This window comes from Hyaena hyaena, unplaced genomic scaffold (assembly GCF_003009895.1).
Source record: "Hyaena hyaena isolate Hyena2069 unplaced genomic scaffold, ASM300989v1 scaffold_355, whole genome shotgun sequence".
Classification (NCBI taxonomy): Eukaryota; Metazoa; Chordata; class Mammalia; order Carnivora; family Hyaenidae; genus Hyaena; species Hyaena hyaena.
In genome coordinates this window covers 852092-868753 of record NW_024080986.1, presented here as the reverse complement: position 1 = coordinate 868753, position 16662 = coordinate 852092, and the positions used below count along the sequence as shown (strand labels likewise).

At 44.1% G+C, this 16662-nt stretch overlaps 1 protein-coding gene across 1 annotated transcript in view; it reads right to left on the bottom strand.

Annotated features, from left to right (window-relative positions):
* LOC120243733 (dapper homolog 3-like) overlaps nt 1-16662 on the bottom strand; it is a 52810-nt gene that overhangs the window by 6949 nt on the left and 29199 nt on the right. The window contains exons 4-7 of the mRNA XM_039249964.1: nt 14698-14837; nt 14384-14613; nt 13377-14031; nt 4629-4709 (exon numbers count right to left, since the gene is read on the bottom strand). Coding sequence (XP_039105895.1) covers nt 4629-4709; nt 13377-14031; nt 14384-14613; nt 14698-14837 — 1106 coding nt within the window. The remainder of the gene's footprint in view (nt 1-4628; nt 4710-13376; nt 14032-14383; nt 14614-14697; nt 14838-16662) is intronic.

Below are 16662 nucleotides of genomic sequence, written 5' to 3'. Positions count from 1 at the left end.
GAAAGGGGGTAGTAACTATTTCTTCTATACCTTGTATTACTGATACTCAACCAGGTTTTCTCTGAGAAAACGTTTGACTTCCGTTCAGGTCTTTGAAATTTGCAAATGAAAAAATTTCATGGCATTTGCTTGTAATATTAATTTATCTTAATTGCTTCTGAAGAAAGCATAAAACTCTTTAAAGCTCTAAATCTATCTGACTACAAGCAACGTCGGGATGAAGGTACTGGCAGCCCATTCCCCTACACAGAATAGGTACAGGAGCTGCGGCAGATGCTGGCATTGTGTCCAGGGTCTAAGGGGAGCAGACCTGCGCCTCCCCTCCCCGGACTTCCCCTGACATTTAAAATGAATGTGGCAACAGTGGGAAGGGGAAGCCAGAGTCTCAATGAGTGAAGCGTTTGGGTGGGGAAAAACACAGCAGGGAGGACCCAGGGGCTTGGTGCACAAGTGTCTTTACCCTTTGCCCCCTCCCCCCCCCTCAGGCTCAAAGACTTATCACACCCCTCACAGCATCCTGATTGCCTAATCCTTCTTCCCCCACCATCTGCTTTATATCCAACACTCCAATAGTCCTCGTGTTCCTGGATAATTAATTATCTTGTTATAGGTCCCAACAAATTTGGCAGCTACTCTTCTGCATACAGCACAGTATTTAAATACAATTAATAATTTGGTTGTTCATCCCAGACAGAAAAAAAAAAAAAAAAAGCTTTCCTGATGGGAAATAATGAAAAAAAGGCAGAACTATGTAAGAGTATTTTTGAAATACAGTAGGCAAAAGACATTAACTTATATTCTTTCTGCTGGGACTCCTCCATTGGGTAAGGAATGAAAGGTCCAGGGGGTGTAAATTCTCCCTTTTCCACAGTGTAAATTCTCACCTCCTTTACTGAGAGTACATGGGTCATTCCAGATATTTCGAAACAACCAAAATGTTAAAACTTTCAAGTGATCAGCATCTCAACTGAAGAAAGAACACACTGAGTAGCTACTGAGCTCCTTACAGAGTAGGGCTTATTCAAAGGGAGAAGCCAGTAAGACAAACATGGACTGTGGACCTCTGAGATGTGTTGGCTTTTTGGGTTTCTAAGACAATTTCACTGCATTCTTAAATAGTTGTCATATGCCAAACTCAGGTTTTGAATCAGCGGAAACCACTCCTGGAATATAGTACGTGCTCATGAGTGCATGAGTGACGATTTTGAGCTATTGTCATGGTATTGTTACTTGTTCCCATTCCAGCTGGATGAAGCCAGGAAGTGAAATTTGGTGGTGAGGGTGTAGACAGCAGAGCCAGCGGTGTGCATCCCAGCTGCGGTCTGGTGCTGATGGAGTGGGGACCATTAGGGCCTTGTTTCATTGCACGAGTGTCCGTAGGTTTACCAGAGCAACGCAAACATCTTTCCTTTCTCTGCACTACACCCCCTCCTACATCAGGCTCCCTTTTGCCAACCTGGGGAGGTAAGACCCACTTGATTGCATTCTGGAACAAGAAAAAAGTCCTCCTCCTCAAGCCTACTTTTAGTACCATAGAGTCCAAGCACAAACACTGTAACACATGTCGTTGTCAGACTGTCTGCCCCAGCCTTGTGCTGGGTAAGGGATGAAGGTGTGTGCCCAGCCTTCTACAGCTGGTCTCCCCACTGCAGGGTCGCTGGACACAGGAAGGCAGCACCACAGTAACCACGTTTAAGGATTTAGAATGGTTTTTTTCTCTCAGCATAATGATTAATAGACCTCCTTTTGCTTTCAAAGCATCCCAGCTTGGATGGTAAATTCTATGGGAATCCACTTAAAAGAAACACAAGTCTCTTGTTCAGTTTTCTGACAGTTTATCTTCAAGTAGATTTTGGAACATGTAATGTATATAGGGAACCACATACAAAAATGGCTGACTGTAATTGTGATGGAATTAGGTCACAAAGAGCTTCATGCTTGTAAAAGAGTAAAACTATCCCTTCATCAAGGCTACAGAATTATTTGGTAATCAAGAAGCTACTAAAGGTATAGGAAGAATTATATATATGTATGTATATACACACATACATATGTATGCATATATGTACATGTATATGATTTAATATTATTATAGTATACATAATAAAATATGCATATATACATCCCTATAATACATATCATCCCTAACTAAGGTACTTTTTAAAACAGAATTTAGTTAAATTCTCACAACAGCATAAAAAGTTCCAAGTAAATTTATAACTGAAAGCAACGGATTAACTTGGTTCTACTTTTATATGGCTGCTGGTTTTCTCTCAGCCTTAAGGCATACAGTGGGAATGTAATGTTTGTACAACTAGGAAATATTAGTTAATGTTTTTAAGTACTTTAGAGGAAGCAAATAATATAATATTTAATACTGGTTTTGTTTTTAATTTTAGAAATAATACAATAAAAGAAGTCAGCTAAAATAGTCACAGCTTAGATACCATACTACATGCATCAATATTTTTAGAGAATAGTGCATTACAGTTTTTATGTTATACTTTTGAAAGCAATATTATATTTTTACTTTTGAAGGGAATTTCTTATTTTATTTTTTTTAATGTTTTATTTATTCTGAGAGAGAGAGAGAGAGACAGCATGAACAGGGGAGGGTCAGAGAGAGAGGGAGGCAAAGAATCTGAAACAGGCTCCAGGCTCTGAGCTAGCTGTCAGCGCAGAGCCCGACGTGGGGTTCGAACCCATGAACCATGAGATCATGACCTGAGCCGAAGTCGGACCCTTAACCGACTGAGCCACCCAGACGCCCCTTTCTTATTTTATTTGTATGTTTGGTTACTCACCAGGGAATGGCCACACACATCTAAAAATATTTCCTATTAAATACATCAATCAACAAGCCATTGCTATTTCTTTAGAACTAGATAAGATGTTAATGTGATTATCATAGGTTATTAGCTAATCTTTTGCTTTTATGGAGTTTTCTGTTTTGGCCATAGTGAAGGAATTTAATTTCATGTTTATTTCAAATCTTAGAAATTTTTATCTCACATTAAGTAAATACCCTAATTGGTTAAATATAAGTGTCTTGATTTAGGGGAAAATCATAAATAAATATTTTATTATTAGATATATTTAAAAGAATTTGAATAGAAGAAAAACTAAAAAATGAGCTTATGGACTATTATAGAACTTTCTTTTTTCAAGTTTATTCATATATTTTGAGAGAGAGAGAGTGTGTTCATGCACACGAGCAGGGGAGGGGCAGAGAAAGAGGGAAAGAGAATCCCAGGCAGGCTCTGTGCTGTCAGCATGGAACCCAAGATGGGGCTCAAAACCATGAACCCACAAACCTTGAGATCATGACCTGAGCTGAAGCCAAAGTCAGACACTTAACTAACTGAGCCACTCAGGCACCCCTATTATGGAACTTTCTGAAGCTTTCTTAAGTCTTGAATATAGAATATAAAAATTAAAACTGCCTAGTTCTCTACAGACCATTATTAGAGAAAGAGAGACCTCAATCTACTCTTAAAAAAATCCATCTAGTCTTGCTGAATGGACACCTCCTGTGGACACTGAGAAAATCGGAGAAGGGGGGAAACGGACTGGGGGATGGGGAGCAAGTTTTCCCTAATCTCAGGCAGAATGGGACCTTCTTCCTCATCCTGTGTCCTCACTGCATCTTCTCTCCCTCATGTAACACACCAAATACCTCCTATTCATTTACCAGCTGAATTTATTCTTAGGCTGGCAAATTCCTTGAAAGCAAGGAGTGTGTCACTGACATCCTCAGCACCCAACCCACTGCCCGTCACACACTAAGTGCTCAATAAATGTGTACTACAATAAATCAAGCAAGTTAGTGAGCAAGAAAAAGTTGGGAAAAAGTAAGACAGAGGGAATGATATCATGATTACTTCTCCAATAAAAATGTATTTAGTGCTTCTTATATTCCAGACATTATGATAGGCACTGGAGATATGGGTATTAGCTGAGGTGGAGTGACTGTGTGTAATATGAATATCGGGAGGCCACTAACAAACCAATAATTCAGGAATACAATCTATATAGAGTATATACCATAGAAGAACAGAAAGCCGGCCCATCCTGGCTTGGGTGGGGTGGAGAGGCTGCAAGAAGGAAAGGGATAAGGAAACAAAGAGAAGTGGTGGGAAGAGGAAGAGAAGTCAGACAAGCTGAGAGCACTCGAGGCAGATCGACAGCATGTACAAAGGCATGCTGTGTGGAAAGAGCACGCTCTTTTCCTTGCCTAGAAACGAGGGACCTCGTTTTGGAGTAAACAGGAGATAAGTCCTAGGCGGGGTCTTTGGAACTATCAAATCTTGGAATGCCGAACAAGTCTGAACTTTACCCTAAAAGCAAAGATGCTGCAGGTTATTAAGCAGGGGAATTACATGATCAGGTTTGCATTTGGAAACAAAACAACAAAACAAAACAAGACAAAACAACAACCCTGCAGAAGCACTGATAAGAATAGATACTTGAAGCTAGTAAGGTGGCTGGTGTGATTCAGGAGAGAAGTTCTGACTGAACTAAAGCAGGTGCACTGAGGCTGATGGGATAGGTAGGAGTTCAGGAGGCTGGGGTGTCATGTCTTGGTGACAGACCAGAGGAGAAATGCAAGAGGATCCCAAGTTACCTACCTGTATTCCTACTACGATCCTTATAACTAACTATTCTTCTTGGTTTCTCACTTTTCTTGAGTGTCTTGATAGATGATGTTGCCAATACAGAAGAGCAAAATAACAGGAAGTATTTCATAAGAAGTAACATTAAGAAAGTAATGGTGCACCCAAAAGTCCAAGCCCTTGATCTCACTGTTGTTAAGTACAAACTTGGGGTTTCCGTATTCAAAGGATGTTAGTATTTATAGAATTCAGCAACTCCAAAATTAATGCTGCTATAGTATCTGGTGACTGCCCAGTTGCCTATTGCAGAGTAGACAGGGTATGAGAATAACCTAAACACCTGACTGAAAAAAATAGAGCTTTGATTGTGGAACTAGTTTGAACTTTACCCTAACGTTCTGTAGAAAATTGGGCAATGATTATAGCTAATATTTATTAAGATTTTCTGGTGTGCCAGAAACCACAGTCATGACAACTAGCAATAATGTGCTTCACGATGAAGAGTCAGATATCAGGATGAAGTGGACCCTGCACATCCGGTCTAGATGGGGGGAGAAACAATATAGCCATATCTGAATAAAAAATTAAATGGAAACAAGTACTCTCACTAGCTACCAATCCACCTTCTGGCCCATCATTCCCTCAGGCACATCCATATCTGTCCCATTTTCTGTCTCTGCCTCTCTCCTGTGAACCCCCCACCCCAACCTGTACCCCTCAGCTCTCTGTTTTCCAGGTTCTGAACCAAACAAAGAAGCCCTGTGTGTGCCCCATTATGCCATGTGCCAAATACCACGGAAATAAATAAAGGTAACCCAGCATAGTCCCTGCCTTTCAGAATCACTTAGTCAGGTGGACAACAGTACGGTCTTTGGACCTTTTCTGACTTCTTAAGAGGAGGGAACCCTAGACATCTGCGGGAACCCTGTAGCTCCCTAGTGGTGAGCCTCTCCACTCCTCTGCAGAGTCCCTGGGAAGAAAGCCCCTTTCTGATGCCCTAGATCCTATACTATTTCATTCAGCTCACAGAAAGTGAGACAATTAGCAAGCTCAGCCACAGGCAGCTAGCTCACTAGATGAAGAAATTCCACTAGCATCGAGTGGCAGTTCCCTCCCTGTGCATACAGAGTACGGATGCAACTATTTAGCAGGATCTTGGCAGATCTATTTAAATCTATTTAAAAATAGTTCCAACAGTTTACTAAAAATTAATATAGTCTCATTCTTTAGCTTTAGCGGCTGTTGCATATACATTGGAAAATAGTGTGATACGACAAAGCCAAGAAATCAAACTTTATTAAAAATAAATCCCTCTTTTGCTGCAGGAGAGACACAGGGAAATAGAGAGGCGTGAGTTTCAAGGCCCAGATATCCAGGGATGGTGTTCCGGGGCTAAACGCTGCTGAGAAGTCTGCTGGTGTGGGCACGTGTGGGCTCTCAGCTAGACAGCAGGAGTCTGGATCATGGCTCCACCCCTCTAGTGATAGGGCTTCTCTGGGCCTCAGTTTCTTCACCTGTGAAATGGAAACACTAATGACATGTCCCACTGAATGTTTTGCGGGAATGAAATGTGTTATGACCTGTACAATGCTCGGTACCAAGTAAATATTGATTAAATGCTATCTATTATCATTGATTATTTTTCCAGATATTAAGAGGTAAGTAGGTATATTCATTAGGACAAAATAAACATGAAGGAACATTAGTTCCTAGGCTTTATAAATCTGTAAAGTGAGGATAGCCAGATATCTACCTAAATTAAATAGGTAATAGGGGGGAACAATAAAAAAATCTAAGAATAAAGTTAAATTTAACCTTTGAAATTCTGGTACTCAAGTTTAATGACCAGAGTTAGCAAATAGCCTTTTACTTTATACCATGAACTCTATATGATATAAAAATATTTTTTAAAAAATAAATATATATATATAAAAGAGAAAAAATTTCTATATATCCTAATACTTCAACTCATATTGGATATAGATAAACATAAATATTTCAATGCTTTTCAATGCCTTTTGTTCTTCCCCATTAACTATATCTATAGAAGGATTTATCTTCCAAAGAACTGTGTGAACACATACAGCCGGGCCCTACAAGGACAAACAGTGAGGTAGCTTTCTCAAAGCCTCCTCTTAATCTCTATGCTTGACACAGGCCTTTAAATCCAGTCTGAAACACAGATTTCTTCTCTTTCTACTTTTCCCTCAACAGTAAAAGAATTCATAGTACCTATGTTTTACAATGGAGAACCAATTCAAATATACATATACACACACATACATAATAAATAGATAAATAAAGAATAATGTGCCCCGTTGTGTTTAACCATCTGTGAGGACGTTATGCTGATGTTAAAGGTGATGAAGATTACAGCGATATCAATTACTATTTCCTAAACCTTTACCATGTGTGACGCTCTCTGCTAGTCATTTTACATATATTATCATATGGAAATCTAGAACTGGTATTTCCACAACCATATAAAAGATAATGTTACTAAGAAATAGAAAGGTTAAGTAATTTGCCCAAGATCCCACAGCTAATAAACTATGAAGCAGGGCTTCTAATTCAGCCAGCCTTCTCCAACCCCAGTACTTTTACTATAATAAATACTTTATTTATACTGAGACACATTCAGAAACATTGTGATTTTTTTCCTTGACTTGAGTTAGCAGTGGAAAAGAGATTACAGTGACACTGTAATATGTTCATAAATAGTTTCCCAAATGATACATTTAATAAGATGATTAATACGACAGGACAGGTAGGCTACCTCATTAGCAGTGTAAAGATCCTGGTACTTGATGTTCATTTGTCTTTTTTTTTTTTTTTTACAAATAGTTTATTGTCAAATTAGTTTCCACATAACACTCAGTGCTCATCCCCACAAGTGCCCTCCTCCATGCCCATCTGCCCCTCCCCCCCACATCCATCAGTCCTCAGTTTTTGTCAGCATTCAAGAGTCTCTCATGGTTTGCCTCTCTCCCTTTCCCCCACCATTTGCCCCTTCTTCTCCCCCTTGTTCCTCCGTCAAGTTCCTCCTAATCCTCCTATACGTGCAAACATATGATATTTGTCCTTCTCTGCCTGACTTATTTCGCTCAGCATAACACCCTCAAGGTCCATCCATGTTGCTACACATGGCCACATTTCATTGTTTCTCATTGCCATGTAGTATTCCATGGTATAGATAAACCACATCTTCTTGATCCATTCATCTGTTGATGGACACTTAGGCTCTTTCCATGTTTTAGCTATTGTGGAGAGTGCTGCTATGAACATTGGGGTACATGTGCTCCTATGCCTCAGCATTTCTGTATCCCTTGGGTAAATTCCTAGCAGTGCTATTGCTGGGTCATAGGGGAGTTCTATTGTTAGTTTCCTGAGGAACCTCCACACTGTTTTCCAGAGGGGCTGTACCAGTTTACATTCCCACCAACAGTGTAGGAGGGTGCCCGTTTCTCCACATCCTTGCCAGCATCTAGAGGTCTCTGATTTGCTCATTTTAGCCACTCTGACTGGCGTGAGGTGGTATCTCAGTGTGGTTTTGATTTGTACTTCCCTGATGAGGAGGGATGCTGGATGTTCATTTGTCTTATATGCTTTTTTTTTTTTTAATAAAAGGTACAGTTATGGGTGGTTTTCCTTTCATCCGCTTCTCAATTTAAACATTTTAGTCAGTTTAGTATTTCACCCTCCTGTGCCCTCCTCCTCCTATCTCAGGCCATTCAGTCTCATCAAGATTATTATTCCACAGGGTTTCATGGACTGTAATGTCCTGAGATCATGACCAAGGAAAAAGTCCACTCAATATTAAATCACAACCTTGCAACTATGCCCTACAAAGACTTGAACATTTTTTTAATTTCTTTTTTTTTAACTTCTGGTCTGGCAACTTGTAGAATACCCTGTATCACTTCATGCAGTAAACATTAATTGATTGCCTACTGTATGTCCTGTGCATCAGAACATATTAAGTCTCATTCACACCTTCATAAAAAAACAAAACAAAACAAAAAAAACCCAACTTGGATTCCTTTGGCAAGTACTGTATAGGAGCATGTAACACTGACCTCTACACAAGGAGTTCACATTATAAGGACATTACGGGAAGCATAAAACATTCAGTAACAGAGCCTCTGAGCTATTAAAACTACTTCAATATGGCATCAGTTCTTAAGTTACCTAATTTAAAAGTGGCTGAACCTAAGAAAATTATTGAGTCCATTAACTATTACATTAAGTGACAGCACTCCTCTGTCACTGCTTGTGTTCAAGTTCTGTCAGCGCTTTGTGACAATTGCCTTCTTTATGAATTCCTTAAGAATGCACTCCAAGTTGAACATTGTCATAAGTCACAGTTGCTAGAATGTTTTTGTTTGACAACTTAACTTGCTCCCCACTTGGCCCCTTATTCCAGTAAGCTTTAAAAGAGTATCTCTTCAAGAGCAGCGGCATGGCATGGTCAACAGCCTGGGCTCCAACACCAGCTCTGCCATTTAGTAGCCCTGGAGTCGGAGCCATATACTTAGGCCTCATTTTTCCTCTTCCCCTAAGTAGGGATAATAATAACATCCACCTTACCTACTTATTTTCCCTCTGAAACAGGGGGAGAAGAGGGTGGCAACCAAAATTAAGTGAGTTAATAATAAGAGAGTTCTTTGGACAGTGCACAGGCACATCTTAAAGGCTATGATAAATGCTTCTTAAACCAATTGTTCCAAAAAGTTGAATATGCTCCAATTTTTGACATCAAAGTATTTGACTCTTTATAAATGCCATTCTTTATGATGATGTTGACTTCACAAAACATATGCCACAAAGGAGATTCTCTTCCTATTATTCAAAGTTATTAGACAAAACATAGATATATAAAGATATACTCCATATGTACACATGAGTATATGTGCATATATGTATATATGTGTATATATGTATATCACCTCCCACGCACAATCTAGGTAAAGTGGGCTAAAGGCAATGCAACTCTTCAACTATTTCTTCAACTCATATGCCAAAAAAAAAAAAATCTTGACATAGTTTTCTTTCATAACACTTTTCAAGAAAATGGGAAATAATCCATTGGACCAAATGTTAAAGAAGACAAGATAATGGAACTTGCATATGAGAGCTATAGAGGTTCATTTATCCTGCCTATACACTGTGTGGATCTCCAGATATAATCTTTTGCTTCTACTTTTGTTAATGTTAGCTGCTCTGAAATGTTTCTGACTTAGATCAGTGATTTTTAAATGCAGTTATTAATGTCTTGCTTTAATTGTACTTCTGCTGTAAAGGTCAGGATAACATCATGACTCTCAGAAACAAACACTGATTCTAGAGTGAGCAAACTATACCAACAATTAAATTAGATTCTGAGGTGGGGGTGGTGGTAAGATACTCTTTCGCTGGCTTTAAAGAATTCATATTAAATTTGCAGAAAATTAAAATGTAAGGTTTTTCTAAACAGTAGCAATTTAGGTTGTAACAAAGTTCAACTAGCTACTTTGGTTTTGAAGTTCCCCTCCCTACCAAAAAAGGACAAACTTTGAATCAAGATAAACCTGTCCTTTGAATAATTAGTCCCTTAACTTGGTCTGTTCTCTTCTTTCAAACTATTTATCTTTTCTGAAAACAAACTGTAATTCCGTTACCAAATAAGAGCTCCTCGCTTAATTGCACTAATTGCAGAATATGAAACTATCTGAATAAAGTATTGCTAAAAGAGGCATGCATATAAAGACCAATAAAAGATACAAGTATTCACATAATTTCAGCGGCACAAACCTAGTGTTACTGCTCACACTCTATTCCCAGGGTTGTTAGCATCGTTTTTCGCAAGCATTCTCTCCTCTGCCAGCTCCCTTTACTAGGAAGTTATGTTGAGAGTTATTTCATTCATGAATGAACGTCCCTAAAATAAAAGACCATCCTGCCAGACATGTCCAGAGAGCCAAACAAAATTCTCCTCGACTAAAATTTCCATAAGATGTTTCCCTTTCTCTAAACAATCTTAAATAGCCTTTTTTTCTTATAGACCTCTTTGACATGTTACTGCTTTTTTAAGAGCTGTTACTGTTTCTGAGATCACAAAAACAAAGAGGAGAGAAAAGGAGCAAATTGTTTGCTGTGCTGTAGGGATTTGAGTTCACTTTTTCAGTGCAACAGAACATTTGCATCCCCTCATAAATGACTACTAATGACATATGCAGGTCTGGCACTGCTCTACAGAAATCATACACGGAAAACTAGAGCAGTGCAGGGATAGTTACATTTCTCCAAAGTATTCAGACAAAGAGGGAGAGGATTCAAGTCAGCACCAATTCTCCGAAGTTGAGTCATATCTAAATGATGTGGTGGGTTAAGAATAATGGTAGAATTTATGGTGAAAGCAAGTTGGCTGGTTAACATCTTGTACGCGTTTTGAGTCAACAACTCTTTGTTGACCACCTACTTTGGGCAAGATGCCGCTTCCCCAAGTAAGCCGCTGCTCTGCACTTGTTTTTACAGAGTGTGGGAGTAAGCATCCTGCTTCTGCCGAAAATCCTTCCTTAGTATTTAAAATAACACCCAGCTCAGCTTTGCCTATGTGTGTGTGTGCTCCTGTGCTCAATAAATGCTTTTTGAATGAGTGGAAATTCAGTGAGTAAGAAGGTTATTCATTCAAAAACATCTGTGTCTGCCTGCAAGATGGTAAGGATAACGATGAAAGCATAATCAAAACACTGTAAGGAGTACCTTCTCAGAAAGATGTCAAAAAGGGAGTAACTGCCAGTATTAAAATCTAAGCATGAGGTCCGGTTTAACCTAGAAATCATGATCCTCACACTTCTGTGAAACCCCATTATGTGCTATGCTCATAATTTCCCATGTAACCTGATTTAGGTATCTATTTGAAAATATTGTTTTACATTATTAATAATGTTTCTATGCATTTTAGTAACTGAAAAAAGAATACTTGAAAGCACTCGGGAGTAATCTGGAAGGGGTGAGAGCAGTTTTCAATTGCACTGTTCAGACTCTGAGAGGCAGTTAAATTTAAACAACAGTGTCCGTTCATCATTATGTTGTGTGCAATATCTTCCTAAGTCTAGTCCCTTGGTGACTGACTTCACACTCCTAATGAATCCCACCCTCTACTCCTCCAGTCATTTCAAGCAAGGACCATTTGTAAACAAACAAAGGGAGGAAGGTTTGTAGTATTGTTTTTATTTCTCCTGTTAAGAGCTTCCCTGGGAGAAACCACTAAGGTAACTTTTAGAAATCTGCCACAACATAATTGAGATCAATAAAAACGTTTTTAAAAATAGCTCTGATATCCAAATTTGTCATCTCTTTTCTTACCTTCACTGCAGCTTTTTCTTGGAATGGGAATGGAATAAATTTGAAATAAATTGTAATGTGGAAACATTTGTCCAAAGCTTTCAAATATGTCAAAAGTACTGAGCAAAAGCTTTCAGAAGAACCACGCTCACAGCACTTCCAGCAAATCTGTTTAGGAAAAGGGCACCTTTACGGAAAGGACCCCCACTCACTCTCGCTCACGCCCAACCTGACCCTGCATGCTATTGATCAGACTAAGTTTACATAAATCAGAGAAGAGTTACAGTGCAATTAAATGTACCCACGAAGTAATATGATATAAAGCACTTTGCAAATATTAAACCTCCTCTTAAGGGATCAATGTTTTCCATGAAGAAGGTGGTATGGGGAGGAGGGAGGGAAAGGAGGAGAGATGGAGAGGGAGAGACCGCCCCACCGGGTGAGGACTGGGGAAACCACGGATGGATCTGGGCGGCAGCCCCTTTGGGCGGGCACCCTGAAGCACGCCAAGAGGGCAGCTCGAGAAAGGAGCCCGCCAAGGCGAAGTGACTCCGGAGTCGAAGCGGAGACTTGCTCGCTGTGCACCTGGAACCGCCAGGTAGGGGCGTCCACAAGAGTCTGGGTGCTCCTCCGGGCGCTCCTTCCCCGCGTCCCTAAACCAAGGCGATCACTCAAGTCCCAGGAGCAGGAGTCTCTGCGCTCCAGTCAGAAGCCACAGCGACCTCGCGCACCTCTGAATAATATGACCGCCCCCTCGATTGCATCCATCTCGTGTGTGTGTGTGTGTGTGTGTGTGTGTGTGTGTGTGTGTGTGTGTGTGTACGCGCGCGCGCGCGTGTGTATTGGTGGTGCGTGAGTGGGATGGGTTGCAGGGTCTGGGGCTGCCGGGGACCCATCACCTCTGAGGGATGGGGGCCGGCCGGGGCGGAGATCGCACCCGGCCCAAGTTAACTGAGCCTCTCTGTCTGCCCTCCGCTCCGGCCTCAGTCCCCCAGTCCCCCAAAGCCGTCTCGCGCTCCAAGCGACAGCCCGCAGCCACCCGGGGAAGTGGCTGGGTGCGACCCCCAAACTCTGCAGCGCGCAGTTTACGCGTGTTTCCTCGCTCGCCGCCTCCAAGAGAGCCCAGCGCGCTGTGCCCTGCGCGGGCTGAGGCTGACCCACCGACACCTACGACTCTCTAAATTGACCCCGGGAATCGCCCCGCCGCTTCCCGCCTCGCGTTAGTTTAACCCCGAACCCCAGCGAACGTCTCACAAGTCTACCCCAGCCAGTACCCAGGAGAACCGCGCCCCCCAAAGTGGTTTCGGCTGGCACCGCACGGACGTCTCCCGTGGGCGATTCCCCTCTCGAGCGTCCATTCCTCCCAAATCCAGGGGCTTCCAGCCCGCCGCGCCCGAGCCCCTCCCCGGCGCGAGGCTGGCCGCGCGCCCTACTCACCTCCGTCCCGGGCGCGGCGGCGGGGGCGGGAGCCCAGGTCGCGGGCGCCGAAGACGGGTCGCGCCGGGCCACGGGTCGCTCCCGCAGTCCCCGCGGCAGTTGGTCCAGTAGTTTCGGAAGCCGGGGCTCGGGCTCCGCGGAGAGCGTGTCGGCGTGAATGGGAGCGAGCGACCGCGCAGTGCGTGCGCGCGGGAGAGTAAGAGGCGGGCGGGCCCCACACGCGGGCGGCGGCGGCGGCGGCCGGGAGCCGGGCGGGGAGCCGGAAGGGGGAGGAAGCGGACGAGAAGTAGTGGAGTTTAGGGCGCGTTTCCTGCACTTCCCCGGGAGGCCGGAGCCAGGTGCGGCAGGGCGCGCTCCCGCGGCGCAGGCACGGCACGGGCAGCCGCCGGAGCCCGAGTCCACGCAGCGCCCGGGCCCGCAGCCGCTCTGCGGGAGGAGGTGCGCATCCTCCTCGCCCCACGCGGGCTCTGGCGCGGCCCCGGACTCCGAGCGCCAAGGGAGAGCCTCGGGTGTCCTCGGTGACAGCTCCTCGGGCAGCCTGCTCCCTCCCGATCTGCCCTAAAGAGCAACAGTCGGTGCGGCTGGGATCTTCCCTTCCGGGGTCTCGGAGCCGCGGTGCCAAGCGGTGCCGGCGCCCGGCTCCCGGCGGCTGGCGCTGTCACGGCCGCCGCCCGGCCCCCGGCGCGCCCGAGCCGGCAGCTGCCTCCCGGAGACGTGCCCAGCTGTGTGCGCGTGTGTGTGTCTAAGCGAATCTCTTCCCCTCCATCACTCGGCGCGCGGGAGGGACCGGGTCCCCGGCGACCAGCTGCAGAGTGGCTGCCAGTCCACACCCTCCCGCTCTCTCCCCACCCACCCCGCCCCTACTCCTCGCCCTCCGCCGCCTCCCCCTGCTCCTCCTCCAGCAGGCGCTCCCGAGCTCCCAAAGGCGGTGAGAAACCGCAGCGAAAGGGGCGGAGAAGGGTGGGGAAGGAAGCGCAGGTGTCTTCAGCCGAGAGAGGGGCGCTTACGCCGGAGCGGTTTGCTGAAGGAGGAGGGCAGGGCTTAGGCGGAGAAGGGGGAGGAGAGGATTTACCCTGAGGCCGGGGTCCTGCGGCCGAGCCGCCGCCCATCCCACCCGGGCGCGGGAGCGGCTGGCCAGCCAGGCGGTGGGGAGACGCGGGAGCGCAGGACTCCCCCGCAGACGGAGGTGGAAGCTTGGGGAACCCGTACAAGTCACCAGCGTGGCAGAACCTGGGAACTTAGGAGTCGGAAGGACCCAATGTTTGAGGAGCTGAGACTGATCTCTCTAGGGAGAGGGTCCTAGACGCGGAGCTTGGGGCACACAGGTGTCCGGGGAGCTCGCGTGTGGCCCTCGGTTGCCTATCAGCAGAGCTGGAGGCTGTGAGAGGGGTCGGGCGGCGGCAGCGGCGGTGCTCAGACTGCTGTGTGCCTCCGGAGTCGCAGGGGGCGATCACCGCCCAGCTGGGAAGCAGAGATCACCGCTCAGCCTTTTATTTCGAGTCCAAAGCCCTAGAGGCACACTCGCCTTCTCAATTCAGGCTGTCCCTCCTACCCTTTGCTCCCGGCTGCACAGAGGGCCGGGGAACTCTCTAGGTGCTATTTACTGTGCTCTTTGCTAGACCAAAAGGATCCCACCTGATCTGAGACTGGTATGTTGCTGCTTCTCTCAACTCTAGTCCCCTCCCTTAGTATTTATGGCCACCCAACCAAAATTTCTTGAAAAACTAATGCGTTTCTTAAAACAAAGTTTTTTTTTCCCTCTCTCTGGAGTTTCCTTTAAAAACTATATAACAATAAATAAACACCCCTCCCCCCTTTGGCTGCTGAGGCATTTGGTCTCCTGCTAATTCCATAGTACAAATGCAACATGCAAAAAAGTCTGAGTTGAGAATCACGCAGTATTGCTTCTTACGGCGCCTGTTTTCAAATGACAGTCACCGAATGCAAAGTTGAGTCAACCTGGGGGTCGGTGGAGAGGATTGTCCATTTAATGAGAGGTCTGTGAGAATGACCACTGGCAACAACACTAGAAGGTACAGAGGTGCTTTCTCCGGTATCCCTTTCTTTTTATTATGGTAATTTCACTCTCTTAATTCAGGCAACCTGAAAATGAAAGGTCGGATGCAATTGACACGGCACAATATTTCTAGATTCTCATCCAGCAGCCAGCCCACCCCCTTTCCTACCCTTCCTCTTTGCCCTCACTTTTAAAGCTCAGGGGCTCAGATCTCCAAGTGCACTTTATTTAAATTTCAGGAGGCTGCCTGAAGGACAAAGCTGCTGAGTTCTAGAAAGAGATAATTTAAATGTAAGTAAACTTATTTACCAACTACCCAGAATCATAAGCTCAGCAGCAACAACAGAATGTATACTGTTTAATATATTGAGCAGGAGGAAAAATGGCTGTTTGCCAGATATGTGATCCATTAACCTCTTTAGCTCATTGTTGGCAACAATAGCATACAATCACATTCTTATGTTTGAAAGACAAGGGATTGTTTTTTCCTCCATCTCAGAATCACAATGCCACATTATAGTCTAAAAGAAACCTCAAACAATAAAAGTAATAAGAAAGGAAGCAACACAATTGGCTTTTTTTTTTTTCTGAACAAACGTTGCTGTTCTGTTTTTCTTGAGGGAAAAAAATGCTGATAGGCAATAAAGTCCACAAAGGCATGACAATAGATTTTGAAGAATGCCTCACTCCCTCTATCAGTCCATTCAATTAGTAAACTTTATTTAAAATATTTATGTTATCTTTTTATTGGTATTCATTCTTTTGTGCCAGGAAGATTACTGAGAAGGATGATGGGTTTGAGATGGATCTGGTTTCTCAGAATTCGGTCTTGCTTCAGGTTTACATCTGGTAGGAGAGAAACATTCAGCAGCCTGTGCTGCTCAGCAATCCTACTTCTCCTCAGAGGATCCTTGGCTGGGTAGCTGATGGACTGCGAGATTGTCCAGTGATGCTGCCTAGCTCGTGCAAGATCTCAACTGGGCTTGACAGCAGGTACAGACCCAGAAACAGAGAAGCAAAGCTCTGGAAAACCTTGCCTGTGGTCGGAGGGTTAGATCGGGGTGTTTGCACTTTTTTTTGCATGCTGGTCTTCAGGTCCCACGGATATGCTGGCCTTCCCACTTGCTAGGTGAAGTGCAGAGGTGGGTGGTTGGGGTCTATCATATTTCATAGTAGCATTTTGGTGCCGTGTTAAATTAAAACTAAACACTGGGCAAAGTGGCATCCAAAAGATCTTTTTAAAATGTGGTATTGAAAATAGTCACAGGT